The 19765-nt window shown below is 45.6% G+C and overlaps 2 protein-coding genes across 3 annotated transcripts; one reads left to right on the top strand and one right to left on the bottom strand.

Annotated features, from left to right (window-relative positions):
* Positions 1 to 781: 781 nt before the first annotated feature.
* On the bottom strand, positions 782 to 10512 carry DESI1 (desumoylating isopeptidase 1). The gene is made up of 6 exons (XM_015861206.2): positions 10297 to 10512; positions 6158 to 6179; positions 5559 to 5628; positions 4858 to 4967; positions 3952 to 4074; positions 782 to 2910 (listed from the first exon to the last, which is right to left on the bottom strand). Exons 1-6 carry the CDS (start codon positions 10385 to 10387, stop codon positions 2817 to 2819), a joined length of 510 nt encoding a protein of 169 aa, XP_015716692.1. The 5' UTR covers positions 10388 to 10512; the 3' UTR covers positions 782 to 2816.
* Positions 10513 to 10755: 243 nt separating this feature from the next.
* Positions 10756 to 18343, top strand: XRCC6 (X-ray repair cross complementing 6). 2 transcript variants are annotated; one of them, XM_015861095.2, is made up of 12 exons: positions 10756 to 10933; positions 11035 to 11150; positions 11269 to 11407; positions 11899 to 12153; positions 13012 to 13195; positions 13822 to 14008; positions 14764 to 14932; positions 15025 to 15186; positions 15412 to 15541; positions 16116 to 16216; positions 17016 to 17129; positions 17869 to 18343. In XM_015861095.2, the coding sequence occupies exons 1-12, from the start codon at positions 10843 to 10845 to the stop codon at positions 18063 to 18065; spliced, it is 1845 nt and encodes a 614-aa protein (XP_015716581.1). In that variant the 5' UTR covers positions 10756 to 10842; the 3' UTR covers positions 18066 to 18343. The 2 variants fall into 2 exon arrangements, with proteins under 2 accessions (XP_015716581.1, XP_032300442.1); XM_032444551.1 differs by lacking the exon at positions 17869 to 18343 and having other exon boundaries at positions 16116 to 16245; positions 17016 to 17114.
* Positions 18344 to 19765: the final 1422 nt, after the last annotated feature.

Here is a 19765-nt window from a genome sequence, read left to right as displayed (position 1 = left end):
CCCCCCACATTTAAAGCTCCCCCCCAATTTAAGGACTCACTGCATTTAAGTACCCCCCTCCCCCTTTTTAGGACCTGCCTCCTGCAGCTCCTGACGCTGATGCACCTCCAGGTCATTTATGGCCAATGAACCCCATTTAAGTCCCCCCATTTTAAGGACCCCCCCATTTAAAGACCCTCTACATTTAAACACCTCCCCCCCTCCAATTTTTAGAGACAAAACATTTCATCCTTACAAATAGCATTTTCTACACAAAAAGTAGATATTGTCCAAAAAGAAGGCATTTTCACTACAAAATAATGCTTTCTATCAAAATATGACTCATTGTTTCCAGATTACCTATCTTCCTCTACCAATTAAAGACATATCCAACAGATACAGCAATTTCTGACAATTATTCGAAGAATGAATCTCAATACTTATCCAATCGCTGCTTTCTGGGCTGCGGGGATAAGCTTTTTCCTCTGAAGAAAGGAGACCCTCACCCCCATTTTAGGCAACACCCCCATTTTAGGAACCCCCCCCACCCCACCCCCATTATGTCCCTCTCCAAGTCCTTTATGGCCATGGAACACCCATTTAAAGGACCCCACCCATTTAAAGCCTCCCCCCCATTCAAGGACCCACCGCATTTAAGTACCCCCCTTTTAAGGACCTGCCTCCTGCAGCTCCTGACGCTGATGAGGCTCTCTACTCAGCTCTGGTGAGGCCGCACCTCCAGTGCTGTGCTCAGTTCTGGGCCCCTCACTGCTAGAAAGACATGGGTTGGCACGTGGAAAGATATGTACAAACAGGATTGTTTTAATTGTCACAGGAAAAAAAAATGCAAACCATCGCTTTCTGTCTAAAGATGTTATTAATTAACTTCATTTTAATGGCATGGGGGGAACCCCAGAAATACACAACAGATCAGGAAGCACAAGCAAAGGATTCTGCCCCCGTTCAGCAGTGCAGCTGCCCTGCCCCTTTGTCAATGAGCTGGCTGAGGTTCGCCACCCCAATATATGTACATACATGTCTCACTGTAGTTTATATGGCTGTGAGGAATGGCTTGTGCAGTTACAGCTAACCATCTTTGGAGAAAATGGGTTTCCTACCCAATGGTCTGGGGAAGCTCCAAGATGCCTGATGTGCTTCTGCATTTTGTGGTATAGTCATGTCTGCAGGGAGATGAGAGACCAATTCCTCTTCACAAAACAGGCATCAAGAGAGTTCAGAGTTGATATACATAGACAGCAGAAAAACTAAGCTATGGTTTCTATGGCTCAGCAGAAAGCAAACCTAACAGTTGTTCCCCAGAACACCAGAAGGTGCTGTATGGTAAATGATTTACTACAGAATGCCTTCTGCAAACAGCACGTTTTGCTGGGGAAAGACCAAAAGCTTTTGCTGGAAGCTGTTGCATCTACACCAACTGCTCCAGCCACCTCCTAGTCCAGCCCAAATGAAACACTCCAGGAGAAGCTGATGGCACAAGCAGAGACCCCAGGAGAAGCAGATGTCACAACAAAGCACTGCACACAGGACTGTATATTTGCATAGACGCTTTCTTTCTGCAGTATCTGAGATGTGCAATGCCCACTTTCAGGGCAACGTTTTGGGGGTTTTCTGATGTTGTTGTGTTCCATCCTAAGCATATTTGCTACATAATTGTTCAGGAAAGTAGTGTATACACATGCACAATAAGAAATCAGTGCGCCTGCTCTTCTCTTCCTGTGATCTTTTTCTGCTGTGAATAACTGCAAAGCTGTAAGTATCTTACATTAGAAGATGCAGCATTGGCACAAGCTAATGCCAATCTAAGGATAGGGCTGCCTCTCCATGTATCCCAATCAACTCAATTGTTCCACGGGAAAGCTTTATTTCACTCTTCCTTGTTTTCTTTAAATTTAGGGAGCCCTACCACCTGCTTTTCCTCATGCAGCCCTCTGTGATGTACTTGGCTGCTTTAGAAAGAACAGCAGTATCAGAAACAGCTGGGAGCCCTACTGTGTCTGCAACAATAGAATGGAGGCAGAACTGGCCTACATCATGTCATCAAGAGACTGCCACATTGTAAATCTTGCTTAGTGAGGAAAAACCAGTTCCTATGCAAAGGCAAACAAGTTAACAAGGTTCTATCCGTTGCTTCCATCGCACGATTTTGTTCTTTGAGCTGTTCTCTCCCATAACACTTGGATCTCCCCAAGCTCATGGTACTTTTCAGACACAGCCTCCCTCCCACACACATGCTGAGAGCTTCAGCCTTCAAAGTGACACCGCCTGGTTCAGCTGAGCCACCTTTCCCACTGCTGTGCCATTGTAAATACTCCTACCAAACGAGTTCAGCTTTTCCCCTGAGCAAACAACACAACATTAATGAAATATGCACAAGACGAGTACTGGGACACCTCTACTTCCTCAGCTACAGGTACCTCCCTTGCTAGAGATTAGCCCCATAGTATTGACAGCGACAAGAGAAAGAGTATGCAAGGGATGGCTATGACACGCCCTTTACTTCAAAATACATAATGGGCTCGAACGCTCATGGAATGAATTCCCACTTCCCAGCAGAGGAATTACTTAGAAAGTATCAGCCTAACTTCAGGCAAGACAGCCTTTATAAATTAGTATAATACTATTAGAAATTATGGCAACCTTTTTGGTAGCCTTGCCTTGCACGCACCCTGATAAATCCTCTCCCTAAGAAATTTTAAAAGTGGTCTCGTAATTTCCATAGAGTTAATTCAGATGGGAAATTATAAAATAGAAATCTGGAAGATTCGTGCTTAAAAAGGAAGAGGCCTGGTGAGGCTGGGCACAGCAGGGCACTCCTGTTAGCTCTGTCCGTTATCCCTGTTGAAGGTATTTCCTCCAGGTGGCTGGAACTGGGTAGTGCTCAGGAAGGGCCGTAAAGCTTGTCCAAAAGGTCTGAAAAGACAATGAAATTAATGCTTTAAATAGTTTTCTTCAATATTTTCCCCTCATTTACAGCTTTCTTAGTCTGTTCATCAACTTTCCTCTACAACACTGGTTTGATTCTACACTCTTTCACTACAAGCAAAGCACATTTAACCTATTAAAGAGAATTTACTGTTCCAATACTAAATAAAAAACAGATTTAAGTTTCTTACACGTAATTCTGAGTCCTAACATGCCCACAGATAATGTGGTAATAGTGTGTCTGAAACTGGCTTCAGTAACTCACACTACTTAAGCAAGAGTCTGAAATCCATGTTATGCAACTGCAGTTCTCCATTAAGTATCACATCAATATTAAAGGCTCGGCTAGAAGAACAGATCTAGTCCCTTTATAAGACAGTGGTTCAACACACAGAGTAATTTCTGTTGCAATCCGTAGCTGCTAGTTTGCCTTTAGGTATGACTCACTGCTACAGACTATATGGAAGATCTTAGGAAATGAGAGCCCAGAGTAGAAGATGCATCTCCCAAATGATGCAGTACATCACTTATAAGACCCAAATGAAGCCCAAATCATCCCACCAGGATCCTTGCTAGCTCAGAGCACAGCAAAAATGGTCTCATAGTCTCATAGTTTCGTGCGGGTTGGAAGGGACCTTAGAGATCATCGAGTCCAACCCCTGGGATTCGAGTCTCCTGTGTAGCAGAGCGGCACTTCTACCACTTGCGCCACAGGGGGGATTCGAACCTCAGGCCCCGGTGTTGCAAGGCAGCATTCCTACCACTGCGCCACCAGGGCACACAAAATGGTCGAGCTGACCTGCCTTTATTTCCTCTCTTCCCACTCTTCTTCAGCTTTCCTTCCCCCTTCTCAGTAATACCAGTGCCAGTTAGTACCTGTTGTATAGTATTGTGTTAAAGTAAACAGCATCCTTTCCCTAATCTCACTCTGCTTCTCACAGAAAGGCATCACAAACTGGTACTGCTGTCTCCATCCAATATTTAAGCCTGAAGCAATACAGTACAGAGAGGAGCAGAACGCATACTCACGTGGCAAGAACTTCGGATGGAAGGTCAGTGATGTAGGAAGGGATTTTTCTTCCTGTCAGGAACTGTGCCACTTCATTACTGAAGGTGTTGCAGTTACGTTCAAAGAAGTGGTAAGACTCACTTCTGTGCCACAGGAAAGGGATTGAAATAAGAGACTCAGCAATAAATCTAACAAGCAGTAAAACTTAAATCGCTACTGAGAAGCATCTTTTGACATTAGCACTTTTCTCCCCTCCCCAACAAAGGATTCTAAGGCAAATAGGTAAAACACATTCATTTCAATTAGCAGGTGAACTGATGTTTCAGAGTGGAAAAATGACATCTCTCTGTATCACTGATTCTATACAGTGTTTTTGTTTTTGAAGGTTAAGTGAGGTCAAGTTCCTTCATGTAAAACCACAGAAGGAATAAAAAGAAATCATAGGAATTGTTGGCACTTAAATCCAGCCAGAATAGTAAATGCCACCATTTTGTGTTGTGAGAAATAGACGTGACGTTTTAGCAGTCAAGACTTCGCTTTTACTCAGCTGAAAGTTGGCAGCTTTACTGCACCTCACCTCCAACTCACGGGGCATTATCTTCTGAGATCTTTCATACAGTGCCTTCATTCTCCCTGCTGATCCCCTCTAAGAGATTTCAGCCATTATTCCATTTTACAAAAAAAAAAGAAGTGAGAAAGACTTCCTGGCAGAATGCCTTCCCAGCCTGGCTCATGCCTGGCACACCACAGTGTTGTCTAGCTGTGGATCAGTTCCAGCCTCATCTCTGGAGACTGCTAAGTAATACAACAGGCAGACAAAGCTCTGAGAATGGGACTGGGTTCATAATACTTTTCTCCTTTCTGCATCCCTCTCCTTAAAAGCCTTTTCTCGGTACTCAGATTAGGCAGTAATAGGTGCTACTTACCGGAACATAGACTCCCCCAGGGAAGAAAGATATTCCAGAAAGATTTCTTCTGTAACTTCAGTGTTCCCCAAGTCAATAACTGAGTCTGGGGGGCCAAGAAGGGTCCCTCCCTGTAGGAATTAACATCCAAGACACTGTTCAAATCATCACGCTGAATTCATTTTGGCTCTAAGGAATTGAGCCCTCATGACTTATACAGGCACAGAAGGAAGAACTTCAAGTACGTTTATCAAGGAAAGGGCCCTACTGGCCTTCCACTCTCCACACGGAGACTGAGAGGCAACATGCTGAAAGCTCTAAGCTCTGACAAAATTCTGCTTCAGAAGAACAACCCATCACTTTCACCTCCCCAAGAACAGAAAGGTCTGTTGAAGCATCATGGATTTTTTCTTTAAACTTGAAAAGGATGCTTTGAGTTGCTAAGCCTTCATGCAAAGACCACGCATATAAAGCATCACTGACAAAGCAGCTGCAGAAAGAGTCTGTCTACTGAGGTCACCACCAGTGGAAGAAACCCTATAGCCTGTATTTGGCTGAGCTTGAACCCACTGCCCACATTCTTTTCCTCAGATGGACAGGGTAACCACAGGAAGCAGCCATATCTGGCTGAACTCAGAACACAGCTGCTTTTCTAAAGGACACGAGCAAATCTGATGATGGAATTCTATCACAAAGTTAACAGAAAAGTAAGTTTAACTTACAGGTGCACAGCTGGAGATCCCCCCAGCACCGTAGTAGAACTCATCCTTATGGACTATTATGGAGGTATGCCTGCCATGAAGAATAGAAACAATAGGTAAGGTAAAGAAGATAATTAACCTAACACATAAAATCAACAGTAAATTCATGTGGTCAAGGACATGGTGAAGTAAATAACCTAAAAAGTCAGTGTGCTTCTGTGACTAGGAACTGTAGCTGCTGGGACGTGAATAGAAATGAAAGCAATAATTATCAAGGCTACTGTAACACACAGGTGGTTGGGAAATGAGAGGCATAGCTAGGTGCCCAAGCACAACATGAAGACAGGGACTTCCACACCAGCACAAGACCTCCAGCAGCCTGTCTGCCAAAGGGTCAAGGGTGAAGCTGCAGAGAAAGCAGCTCTGTCCCTCACTTTTATTATAGAGGTTTAACCAGCACATGACAATATTGCATCTTACTGGCAGTCCATATTCAGGAACAGAAAGTGCACTGGTCCCTCTTCATCACCAAAGCGCTCTTAAGATCCGAAGCACACATGATCTCATATTGATAATGCTTCCTACACCACGCATTATGCAATTCAAATCTAGTCACTTACCAGATGCCATCCAGCTGTTTCCCTGTGTGCAGAAAAAAAAGAAGCTATTAGTAACGTATTTTCCATCTTTCAACCTATTTCCTGTCAGTCACAAAAGATCTTCACCTATTATTCCACCTTGTCAGCAAGCCCAAAGACAGGACTTTCACCCCAGAGCTGCTTCTAAAGCAACAGGATGTCTTTCTTTCAAATAAACTCCTTTGTCAACACCAGTGCCTGACTTTTTCCCTCCTGCAAGCAGATCTGTCAGAGCTGCTTTATCCTGCCAATGCTCAGCTTCCTTCTGCTTCTGCCTACAGAGAAAACAAACCTTTCCAGAGGAGTTCAGAGTTCTGCTCTGATCCCACAGTTTCACAGAGCACTGTCAACTTTGCTCATCCCTAAAACAACACCATCACTTACTGCAATTGCATTCCCACAGCTTATGTTGCTGAGAAGCACATTGTGGCCACTTTCAAAAGGCTGGAATCGGATGCTTAGAATAACAATCAACTATTCCACTGTCAGGCATTGTAGCAGCAACAGGATGTGTCGTCCTTGTTCCTTGTCTTGCAGGAAGCCATTCCCTGCCTGTCCCTACTCAGATCAGTGGCCACAGGAAGCAGAGGCACTCCCTCTCCTGCTCCTCTGTCACAGCTGCTGTGGTCTGCAAATCCGAGCACATCTAACAGCTGTGGTTCTTCACAAGTTCTTCCTCTCGGGTAATGATCAAGAAAATCTTTATTACCATCACAACTGGGTGAAGCAAAGGAAACAGAAGGTAGTCTTCCAGGAGCTTCAAGAAAGGGAAGCTTGTGCATCCAAGTAATAAAAAAGTCACTGCTGTAATCTCCTCACTTATCCTTGAAGCAAAACAGGGACAGAAATAGGTACCTGTTTTAGATGAGGGTCACATGAGAGAGGAGGCAGGGAAAAGGCTGCTGGGACAATAGAGACATCAATCAAAGTGAGCACACCCAGTTCTGAAGGAGGTGGGCTGAAGCTGACAGTGCCATGGATCACAGCCGGGCAGCAAGCAGGTTTCACCATTAACCTGTTGCAGAGAAATGTGGGCACAGAGCTGGCTGAAGGCCAAAAGACAGCAGCAGCAATGAGACAAATGGGGCAGTGTGTTGCGATACCTCAGGAGGATTTACTGCTTCTTTAGCATCCCACCCAACTAAGCGAGATTCTCCAGCCTTCCACACCATCTCCATGACCACCTTCATCTCGTGCTCTGGAGCTGCCAGAAAGAAGTGATGCCACCACTGGCTCATCACTAATATCATCTGGGTAGGGTACACCCTCCAGGGCAGAGAAGCAAGCTGTTTCAAAGGCAGCGCAAACCAGTACTGCATCCGTGCTTTTGTTTGCTAAATGGAAAAGACTTAATATTTACTTTCACGCACAAATGCACACGCTTTCAGCAAGCAATAACAAAAGGCTTTCTACAGAGCCAGCACTTTGTGCTGGGGTTCTGTGTTCCCTGAGAAAGCTGCTCTCACCACATCTGCCCTGGACAGGACCTCTAGAGATCCCTCTCCATCAGCAAAGCTTTCTGACCATGCAAAGAGAAACAGGATTCAGAGAAGGAACTTTGCAACAGGCTGTACTGCAGTGCTAAGGGCTCCTCTCTGGCAGTTATACACCACATTAGTGGTCAACAACAGGCAGCAGCTGCCAGGACAACAGCAGAACAGCTCTTGGCAGCTCTGCCCGAGGCTGTTCTGTGAGGTCAGGCCGTGCCAAGGACTGGTTGTTGCTCTGAATGGACCTGCTGTCTTCCTGCTTGCATGCAGCTCCTGTAAGACACTAACCAAGCTGACACAGTGGAGAACACGTGCCGGATGTGCAGTGCTGCATCCATGGCAGCTGTGCAATCTGTTGCAGACAACACATAATCCCTTTCTGCCACCAGTGGACTGTGCTTGGCCAGACAGATCACACCTGAACACCACGCAAGTCTCTCCAGTGCCAACACAGCTGGTCAGCCCCACACCTGAGAAACCTGCCATTACTAACCATTCCTCCCAGAGACCAAGGACTGTCAGTGTGCTGCTGCAGCTTTCCATGCTGCACTGCTGGCTGTGATCACCTCAACTCCAAACCAAGAGACAGTGGAACCAAAGGCCATCAGCTTCTGAGGAACCTAAGCAACTTGAGCAACACCCTCTCTTGTCATTCAAGAGGAATCCCAATGGCATTTATCTGTCGTATCATACAAGAGATTCTACACAGACCTCAATGAAGAACATCACCCTCCTCCTGAAGCTTTGCCTCGGCTGCTCATCTTGCTGTGCACTCTTCTCTCAAGCCCAGCCCTTGCACAGACCAGGTAACAGCTCACAATCACTCCCACTCGTAAGAAATGGAAGCAAAGCAATCAGGACAGCCCAATACAATGAGTTATGCCTTGCATGCTACTAGACATTGTCCATGATACACAAAATATATCACCCACAGCCTCTGAAGGTGTGACACACATCTATGCCCAGCCAGGTAAAACTGCAAGCTGCTTAAAGAGAGCCACATATTTCAGGGGACCTCTACCTGTGGAGCAGGAAAAAGTATTGCAAATTTAGATGTAGGCCCTTAATCACGCAACAATCAGTGCGTTAAATCAAGTTACCAGGATTCAGCTGTCTGGCAGCAGTTGTCTGTGTGTAAGCTCAGCCAGCAGTAAGTGTGACGAAACTCAATTTGATTTCAGCTGCTGCTATTACAAGCTAATGCAAGTCACATTACTTTGCTCTGGTTGCACCCACCACCTTTTTGTGCTACTGATTTAGGAGATGGCACTCGTGAGGATAAGAGGGCATTATGAAAGAAGAACACAAGCCCGAATAATTTTAGAATACAATCAAGTCAGATTACTTCCATGCTTGGGTTTATCTGTAAGGCCAAGCAAGAGGAAGATTAGATGCTTGCCAACCTATTTTACGGGAAGAGTTGATCTGTTAATGTGGCCCATGTGATGTAACATAGTCCTGTGCATTTTAAACATGGAGTGAACAGGTTGCCCAAGGAGGCTGTGGATTCCTGGAGGCTTCAAGGCCAGGCTGAATGTGGCTCTGGGCAGCCTGGTCTGGTGGCTGGCAACACTGCACATAGCATGGGGGTTGAAATTGGATGATCATTGTGGCCCTTTTCAACCCAGGCCATTCAATGCTTCTGTGATGTACAGCGTATGAACATCACTGACAAGTGGAAAAAAAAGAAAGTAGCTATTGACCATTTGAAAGTTAAAGTAGCAGCAGTTTCTGTTATCGTTTAAGTAAAGGAAAATAAAATCAGTAGTTGGGTGCATGAGACAAACCCATCATTCTCTCTTTGGAAGGCTTCTAAAAATAATCTGGAAGTCTGCTAAGCCTGAGTGAAGACAGTTCACTTGAAAGGGAGGGAAGCAAACAAAGAAACAAAACCCAACTCCTGTTTGTGTCGTGGACAACCCAGTCACGGGATCCACGTAACCCCAAGCACTGTGCACTCTGCCTTGTCACTGTGAGCAGGCAGGCCGTGCTGGCCCTGTTCCACTGACAGGCCTCGAGTTCCTGGGCAGGACCAGCACACAACACTTCCCACACTGATAAGAGATGCATGCAGACTTTAAGGCTTTCCTTTTCATGACTTGACTCCTACATATTCAGCATCCAGCTGTCTCAAGCACAAAGTTACAAACTTAAAGTTGTTTAGACAGCATAAAACACACCAGCAATGAAGTCATGTGCTGCTGTCTTTCATGAAATCAGAAAGCTACCAGACCCTTAGGCTGGATTAGGAAAGCCACAAAGCCATCACAACCCAATTTATAGGAAGATTTGCGCAATGACATTGACAACTGATTTCTGTACAAGTCTATGCCTGGGCCAACACTCTGAAACAAGTCTGCTCAATCTTAGCTCAAACCATTAAAGCAGGCAGACACATTGTGTCCGTAACACTCTTGTAACACTCTTAGCCGAGGATGAAGCACAGCTATCGTGAACCAGCAGACTGAGAGAAGCACCCAGACAGCCACAGGGGCTGCTTTTCAGTTGGTGCTTTCTGGAGCCCACAGTCCACCCCGGGCCTACCCCCGCCCAGACACGGGCCTGGCCGCAGGTGCAGCCGCTCCACCGACCCAGGCCCCGCAGCCCGGCCCCGCCCCGTCGGGTGCTTACCCAGCATGAGAGGGCTGAGGCGGCGGGCCATGCCCTTGGACAGGTCGTACACGTACAGCTTCACAGGGTGCAGCGCCGGCGGCTCCTCCATGGGGGCGGAGGGGAAGGGGCAGAGGAACGGCACCGAACACCGGTACTGAACCGGCGGTACGGGCGGAGGGCGGAGCGGCACCTCCACGCATGCGCACCGCAAACCGCCCCCTCACTGCGCCGTTATGCGGCACCGCGCTTCCGGCGGGGCGGGGACAGAGCGGAGTGGGCGGGACTTTCGGAACGGCCCTCGCTCATTGGCTGAGAATCGACGCTTCTTCCGGAGTCGGCATGGAGGCGGGCGGAGCGCTCCCGCTCTGTTTTCCTTCCCGCGACCAATCAGCGTCGAGATAGGGCGTGGCTACGCGTTGGGGGCGGGGAGAGGAGCCCTTTCTGCTTTGTCATTGGTCAGAGTGGCGCAGGGAGGCGGGGATTTCAGATGAGTGACGGTTGGCGGCTAGCGGCGCGTGGTTAAGGAGGTGGCTGAGGGAGCGCTGAGTTCTGTCGGCAGCAGCCATGGCGGACTGGGTGTCCTATTATCGTGGCGACGGGCCGGACGAGGAGGAGGACGGAGAGCAACAGGAGGAGGAGGGGCCGGAGACTGTCGGTAAGGTACCTTCCCCTCGGCCTAGGGCGGCTTGGTGCTGCAGTCCCTCAGTGGGCTCTTTACCCGGCTGTCGATACATCTGCCTTTCTTCCTCTGCGTAGCGGACCACAGGTTCTCGGGCCGGGACAGCTTGATTTTCTTGGTCGACGGCTCCAAGGCCATGTTCGAGCCCTACGGCAACGAGGAGGCGGCCACACCCTTTGACATGACCATGCAGGTGAGCAACGCAGGGCAATTATGGACCTCCGAGGGCCGCCTGCCCTCAGCGTTAGTTAGAACTGCTGTTGCTGAAACTCATTTTCTTCATGTTTTGACATCCTTGCGTTTGTTTTCAGTGCATCCGCAACGTGTACACCAGCAAAATCATTAGCAGTGACAAGGATCTGTTAAGTGTTGTGTTCTACGGCACAGAGAACAACAAGAACTCTGCTGACTTCAAGCATGTCTATGTCCTTCAGGAGCTGGACAACCCAGGTAGAGCAGTAAAGGGGTGTGGGGGTTTGTATGAGGAAATCTGTGTAGTGACTGTCCTAGGGTCTTCTTTCTTCTTTAGTAGTGCCTTAGGCTTCCCACTCATCCCACTCATCCTTTTCCCTTCTCCACATTCCTCTGCAGTGGGTGCAATTACTGCATTTCCTAATAAAACGTTATTCTTTCAATGCAGAGGGTGCATGATACTTTCATCCCTGCCTGTGTCATGCAACAGAAGATGCCCCACATTTATGCTGGGGCACTTTGCATTCTCTTGGCCCTTGCAGGTGCTTTGTAACCAGCTTACAATGTTGAAAGTGTTAGGATGTCTCAAAACAGTTTTCTCAGACAAGCAGTGGAAAGGCACAACAACAGAGCTGCTAAAGTATATTTATCAGATATCAGCTGCAGGAAACCTTCAGTGCTTCTTTAGAAGCACTTGCAATACTTCTTTCAGAATTTCTGATGTTTGCAAATGCTGTTGTTTCCCATAGGTGCAAAGCGTATTCTGGAGCTGGACCAATACAAGGGAGATGAAGGACAAGTACTTTTCCGTGAGACCTTTGGCCACAACGCTGACTATTCACTGGGTGAAGCACTCTGGGCCTGCTCTAATCTCTTCAGCGATGTCCGAGTCAGACTGAGCCACAAAAGGATCATGCTTTTCACCAACGAGGATAACCCTCACGCCAATGATAGTGCTAAGGCCAAGCTGGCCAGGACCAGAGCTGGTGATCTGAGAGACACAGGTCAGTATTCTTTAATTTAAACTTCTAATGTCAGGCAGCTTAAAAGTGATGCGTCCTTGCAGTGGTTATTAACTGCATTGCAAGATTGTGGTGGGAAAAGAATGTAAAAGAATGTATCAGTACCAATTGAACCAGTAGAGGCTGAAGGTAACAGTTTCCAGTGCTGCATCACTATTGATGTCAAGATGTGGTGTCATCACTACAAGCTGGAGTCAAAAAGGCAGTCTGTGGGGTGGCAGCATGTGAATTCAGCATGGAAGGAAAAGTTTGAGACACAGCCTCAAACAGGTGAAGTGTTGTGCAGTCTTTTGGGATGGGAGACTTTTGGGATAGGAAACACAGCATCAAGTCAGTGCAAGAGGAAGATCACTTTAATGACTGCACTTTGAATTAGCTGAAGAGCAGCAACCCGAGCTCAGAGACTGGAGAGCAAACGCTTCATTGGTTCAACTATGCAGCTGAGAGAACCAGTGTTTTTGGAGTTCAGCATATGTGCTAGAAATGGAAGCTGTGAGGCATCCTTGATTTGTAAGACCTTAAAATTGGGAAAAGGGAATTGCTGAAGTCATTTCTTCTCTCTCTGCCTGAAGCAGGGGTGTGTTTTATAGGAGCTTGTCAGAGCTGTTTCCTGCATAAAATTGCCCTGATTCTTAATTAGGGAGGGAACATTTTCCATGCCACATTGCTTTGACTGAAGCTGAAGAAAGTCTTTTGCTTCTTTCCCTTGAACTTCCCCATCTGGTGCAGATGTGGCAGTTTGGAGCTTACTTTTAGTCAGGCAGAGAAGTGTGAGGAATGTTCCAAGGTAAGAAAAAAGCAGCTTAAGTGATCTTCCTCCTGCCTTTTGCTTCATTCTAGGTATTATCCTGGACTTGATGCACTTGAAGAAGCCGGGAGGGTTCGATATCTCTTTGTTCTACAGGGACATCATCAACACAGCAGAGGATGAGGACCTTGGGATCCAGCCTGATGAGTCAGGAAAACTGGAGCATCTCATGAAGAAAGTACGAGCAAAGGAGACAAGGAAAAGAGTTTTAGTAAGGTGTGTGAATTTTTATTGTACGCCATTCAATGGAGGCAACTGGATGTTATCTTTAGACTGCATCTCACCTTCTTCTTCTGGAATGATTGGCACCAGTGCTTCAACTTTTCAGTGTTAATTCCTCAGTTTGAGTTGATGTTTCTTCCTTAGCTTCCAAGGATGTTTGGCCTTGGTGAATGACAAATTGAGAGTGAAGATAGACCTCTTTTTTTGCACTGTGTGACATCTGATACCATTGCCAAAGTTAAAATACCTGCAAAAATGTCTGCGACCTACAGTGTAAAATGTGCAGTTCATAGTGCAACCTGCTTGAAAAGAGGCTTTGCTTACTAATGTTAACTTAGAAGAAGCTAAATCTTGGTGTGACTGGTAGATATTTTGTCCTATTACTTAATAGATGCGTGTGGCCAGTATGTCTGTGCACTTGGTATGGATTCACACAGCCTCGATACTTCTGATCTCCTACTGAAAGATTAGAAATGCTCACAGAGAGATTAAAGGGATCTTGACTAAGCGGATAGAAAGTATTTTTGGAACCACCTACTTGATAACAGTTGTTTTTCACCAGCTGAATTCTTAACAGATTGATGTGGTCTCAAGTCTGCATTGTGCTTCTTTTTACACAGGAAATATCTGTATTTGAACAAAGATCTGTCTTTCTCTGTTGGTGTTTACAACCTTGTTCAAAAAGCTTACAAGCCATATCCAGTGAAACTTTATCGGGAAACTAATGAGCCTGTTAAAACAAAAACAAGGGTGTTCAATGGAAAAACAGGCAGTTTGCTGCTGCCCAGTGATACAAAAAGGGCTCAGGTAATGTGCTGGTTGTGCGCCTTCTCACTCTGATTTTGGGGCGGTGGCGGTGGGGGGATGCTCAGCCTTTTATGCTCCTGGTTGTGTTTCACTTTCAGGATGAGATAGGGAAGTATTTACATCTGTATGCTCTTTGGGCTAGTGCAGTCATTTTGTAAGCTGTGCAGAGAGAGTGGGTTGTTTCTCTGGTGTGAAGCTCAAGGGAAAGCAGAGCTGCTGGTGGCAGTGTGTTCAGGAGCACAAGTCATTTCTTGCTGTAAGGCAGAACTGGGTTGTCAGAGCTTAACCTTGTATGGCCTTGTACTACACTGCGGGTACTATCTCTTGAGTCATTAGGAGCAAATTTTGACCACTTTATTAAATGTGCCAGTGTAAATCACAGAGGGGTATCTGGAAGTATCTGCTCCAACACAGTGCAGAGCAAGACTCACAAAACTGCATCAGGTCATTCAGGGCTTGTTTGGGCCAGGTCTGAGTAACTGCAAGGATGAGATGTGACCATCTCTCTGTGCCAGGGCTTATCCACTGGCTTGGGAAATTGCATTTTTTTAATATTCAGCCCAAATTTCCCTTCGGACGGTGGTTGCAAACTATGACCAACAATTTTAAGTGTGCCCTGATGAGGAGAATTTGCCTTGTCTTGTCTATAACCCCCTTTACAGTAGTGGAAGACAGCAATTGCACCTTCTTCTTTACCTGTCTCATCCAGCTTTTCTTCTGCAAGCATCAGTACTGTCTGTTCTTCTCTAATTTAGACATATGGAAACCGCCAGATCGTGATGGAGAAAGAGGAAACCGAAGAAGTGAAACGGTTTGATTCTCCGGGCTTGTATCTGATTGGTTTCAAACCACTTGCAATGCTAAAACAGCACCACCATATCAGGCCCTCCCAGTTCATGTATCCTGAAGAGTCCCTCGTAACTGGTAAGGAAAGGCAGCAAGGGAAGATTTACACCTTGCGTTAGGTTAACCATCTGATTCATAAAGTATTGACTGGTGCAGTCTTTACTTTGCAGGCAGTACAACTCTGTTTAATGCCTTATTGATGAAGTGCTTGGAGAAAGAGGTGATGGCACTGTGCAGATACATTGCCCGCCGGAACACTCCCCCTCGCTTTGTGGCCCTGGTTCCTCAGGAGGAAGAGGTGGATGAACAGAAAGTGCAGATAGCTCCTCCAGGTATGGGAAGAGGTGTTGCCTTTCCCTGCTCTGTTGGGTGCAGTCAGCATCACATTTGCTGTGTGCAAATACTGTCACATTGTAGGTGCTGGCAGGCGTTACTGATTGCTGATGCCTAGGGCAAAATAGGAAGCTGGTTTGGGAGAGTCATCATTTTCTCCTAAATTCTGATTTTGAGGCTGTGGTTCTGTGTAACTGTTCTCTTGCTCTCTCTCTTCTGTGTAGGTTTCCACATTGTTTTCCTACCATATGCAGATGATAAACGGAACGTTGATTTTACAGAAAAGGTACCAGCCAATCGAGAACAGGTGGACAAAATGAAGGAGATCATTCAAAAACTCCGCTTCAGATACAGGTAGGTGGAGATAAACAGTGTGTGGGGTGCACATGGGGAAGAATGTTCAACACTATTGCTTTCTTTACTACACACATTTTGTTCTGGAGTTCTTAATAGTATTGCTCTTGTTCTCTCTGGGTTGTTGTAATTTGTTGCAGATATCACATTTTTTTTGTGCCAATCTACTGCAGATCAGGCCTGGAGCTTTCAAATGAGCGTGTGCTAGAGAGAATAGTTGGGCCTTTTTTATCATAACCAGGATAAATTTCAAGAAAGGGACTTTTATGGGACTTTAAAATAAGTGGGACATTAAAAAAATGGTGTATAGAAAGTAGCACAGTTGGTATTAGTGCAGAATGCCAGTCTCTCTATCTCACACAGCCTTCTAAGTCTCCTACAGCTACCTAATACATTTTGTACATGACAGGATGGTGACTCAGCAGGTACACTGAAAAGAGGACAAGGGATTCTTCTGGCGAGATGGATTGATTTGTGGGAAAGAGGGAAGTCTTTGAAATAGGCTGTTGGCAGATCTTATGTCTTAGCTGGCTTCCTGCCAGCATGCACTGAAAATCTGGGGGATTCTTGACAGGACTGACAGCTTTGAGAACCCAGTTTTGCAGCAGCACTTCAGGAATCTGGAGGCTTTAGCGCTGGATATGCTGGAACCAGAACAAGCTGAGGACCTTACAAGTGAGAATTACTGGTGGATGTGAGGGGAGGTGGGTTTGAGGGCTCCTGACTTTGGCTCTTCTAAGTCAGAGTTTTGGTGCTACAAAACCAAATGCCTTTTAAAAGGATGTTTTAGTGGTGTCCTGTTCCATGATGCAGAGTTAAGGATGTTTCCATTCTGAAACTTAGTTTCTTACACTGTCAGCAAAAAGGAGAAAGTCTGATGAAGTGATGGAGCTCCTTACAGAATTATTCAGCCAGGAGGCAGTGTTGCCACCTGGTGGCTGTGACAGTTTCTGAGAGCACCTATCAAAGGCTACAAACCTTCTGAATGAAACGTGTTATTTGGTTTGGTGTTAAATTTTGTTCTGCTCTAGGAATAGTGATAGAGAAGCTATTTGTTTCATAGGAAGTGATATTGAACCAATAGTCTGGGACCCTCCACTAGATACTTTACAAATACATGACAGAAACAAGTTCTGCCTTAAAATACTTGTGACCTTAGGTCATAAACTGTTGCATTTTAAATGTTCAAGATTAGACCTGGGTATCAGTGCCACCAACTAGGAGATCTTCTCTATCACTTATACCATCTAAGTTTTGTTCCATGTATATATTTACAGTTTAGGGACATGTGCATATGTACAACACAAATCCTTGACATTATCAAGAGCTGTGAATTTCTCATTTGTGATTATCATAACATAGCTCTTTGCATTTAGCATGCTTGCAAGATGCTGGTGTGGTAGCTTTAATAGAAGCAAACTTGTATCGGGCAATTTGCTTTTCTGGAGGGGACAAATCTTTCTCTTTTGCTCAGTGCCAAAGACTGAAGAGATGAGCCGCAGGCTGGGCAACCTGGTAGAGGAGTTCAAGCAGCTGGTTTATCCTCCTGACTACAATCCCGAAGGGAAGGCTGCAAAAAGAAAACAAGGCAAGTAATGGCAGTGCAGAGGCACAACATGGTGTCTGTGTTCTTTTCAGTTGAGGCTTCTGCATTTTCAGTTTTCGGTGATTCACAGGGAGCAGAGGATATTGTGGTATCCAGCTGGAGAACTGCTAGAATGGGAAACTGCCTAGTGAAAACCCAGAGTGGTATAAAAGGAATTCATGCCTTCTGTCTGTATGCTGGGTGAGGAAGCATGCTTTTATGCATGGACAATTTTGCAAGTCCAAGATGAGCATTTAGGGGAATAAGTGTCAAAGTAAGGCTCAGGTCCCACTGTGGCTTGGGAACATGCAAAAGTGTGCATAAAACAGGAGTGTCAGCTGAATTCCCTATGTGAACACAGAGTTCTGTACTTGAGTTTGAGGTCACTGCTGTCAGTGAAATTCCGTATAGTTTATGTACTGACACCTCCTTCACTGGGTATGTAGATGGCCTTTAAGATACTGTTCTAATGGCTGTTAACTTGGTATCATATCATAGTATCATAGTTTCGTGCAGGTTGGAAGGGACCTTAGAGATCATCGAGTCCAACCCCCGGGATTCGAGCCTCTGTGTAGCAGAGCGGCACTTCTACCACTTGTGCCACAGGGGGATTCGAACTCCGGGCCCCAGTGTTGCAAGGCGGCGTCCTTAACCACTGCGCCACTCTATGTATTAGGAATGCTGATGTCTTTCAATTGTGAATATTTTAAGAATCTTGAGGATATAAAATTTCTTTTTCCAGCTGGTGATGGTCAAGCAGAAAAGAAGCCCAAGATAGAAATCTCGGAAGATTCACTGAGGAGTTATGTGCAGAGTGGCACTCTGGGCAAGCTCACGGTCTCTGCTCTGAAGGATGTGTGCAGGCATTACAGGCTGAGGAGTGGGGGGAAGAAGCAGGAGCTCATTGATGCACTGACTGAACACTTCAGTGGGCGCTAAGCAGGGATGGAGGCTGTGGTTGACTTCCACTTGCTTCAAGTTACAGTTGTCATACTTGAATTCTGAGCTTGCTTAATGTTGCCATGGAGGAGAAGACCAATGGTTGCTGAATCTACCACTGGAGAAATGTTTGACTTGTAGTTTCTAAGCAATTCTGCAAACTCAGGTACTGTTCACAGTAGCAGAATTAAATGTCCTGCTAACTCGGGTTGCTCACAGAACATGGTTGTGCCTTCCTGGTTTCTTAATAAAGTTATTTTGGACTTTTTACTTTGCAACACCAGCTGTACCATCTTTTCACCTTGGAGGTAGCAGAACTCACTTAAACAGAAATAAGAAAGCAAATGATTTGTGTGACCCCACGTGAATACATGCAGCAGATCAAGTCTGCCTGCCAACAGAGGATGTAAACACAGTAGTTTACTTCGCTGCTCTCCAAAACTACTTCAGCAGACTCCTGTTTGACACACTCCATTAGGCAACTTACTGAAGAGTTAAATTGTATATTAAGGCCATGGCTGTGCTGTGAGTGCAGGATATGTATTGGGAGCCGGCTGAAAACAGCCTGGGAACCTTGAGCACCCTATCTGTTCCACCACACTGCCCACTTCCACCTGCACAGTGCCTCAAAAGTGCAGCTAACATACTGAGCCCTGCAGATTGAAACTCGTGTCTTAATTTCAATCTGCTTGCATTATGGTAGGTATTAATAAAGAATGTCTACATTTGCCCTTAGTTGAAGTTCCTGCAAACGTCTGTCTTGGCAAGGCCCGAATTGAGTGCAATATAATAATGAGACTACCTCAATTTTGTGAATTTTCCTGTCCTGGATGCCCTTGCTAACTTCTGTCTTGGCTTGCAAACCCCCAGGCATGGTATGTTCCAGGCTTTAGATAATTATGGCACGTTTCTCCTAGGTCATTACATCTCCTTTTCTTCTATTTTAAGGCAGGCATAAGTTTACCAGGGATGGCAATGGAAGGCTTCAGAGCAGAAAATTAGCTTTATTTGCTCGCGAATCCTTTATTTCTATTTCATATGTGCTTTGAAAACATTAGCTGTCTAACAACAGGGCTCTGAGATCTTCGTATACACGACAGTAATATTCTTGCTAAGATGAATTTATCAACCCTTTACAAGAAGATACCGTTTGTCTTAAGTCTTTTGTGAGCCGCTTTCATCTGCTTGGGTTATACTTATTAAAGGTATGCAGCTGGCACCACTGTGAGAACGTTACACAACTTATTTTCCCTTCTGCTGTTGTACCTATTGGTCTTTCCACTCTAATTTTTCCTTTCTGCTTTGGAAAGGTGAGAAGCACGGCTGAGCTGGGCAGCCACACAAGGAGACAAAATGCTTCCAGCTGTTTTGGTGTGATCCACTCCAATGCAGAGGTTTACATTTCTGTTCAAAACAGAAATGGGATTTATAACACAACATGCACTGAACCACAGCTAGCTCCATTAAACCACCCCAGATCCAGAATGCTGGTGACGCATTCACGCTTTTCGAGATGATGAAATTGTGTGTCATCTTCTTGAGTCACAGGTTGTTTTATCTGAGAAGTCTCTTTGTCCACTGTTGTCCTGGCCATGACTTAAAATCATCTGTCATGTTACTATAGTGCTGTAGCTTCTCTAAAAGCATGAGATCATTTTTATAGTTATTGACCAGATGTACATGTACAGACACAGCAAGCT

This window comes from Coturnix japonica, chromosome 1 (assembly GCF_001577835.2).
Source record: "Coturnix japonica isolate 7356 chromosome 1, Coturnix japonica 2.1, whole genome shotgun sequence".
In the NCBI taxonomy this organism is placed as follows: Eukaryota; Metazoa; Chordata; class Aves; order Galliformes; family Phasianidae; genus Coturnix; species Coturnix japonica.
The sequence above is the reverse complement of the archived record's forward strand: the minus strand, read 5'-3'. Positions and strand labels throughout refer to the sequence as shown.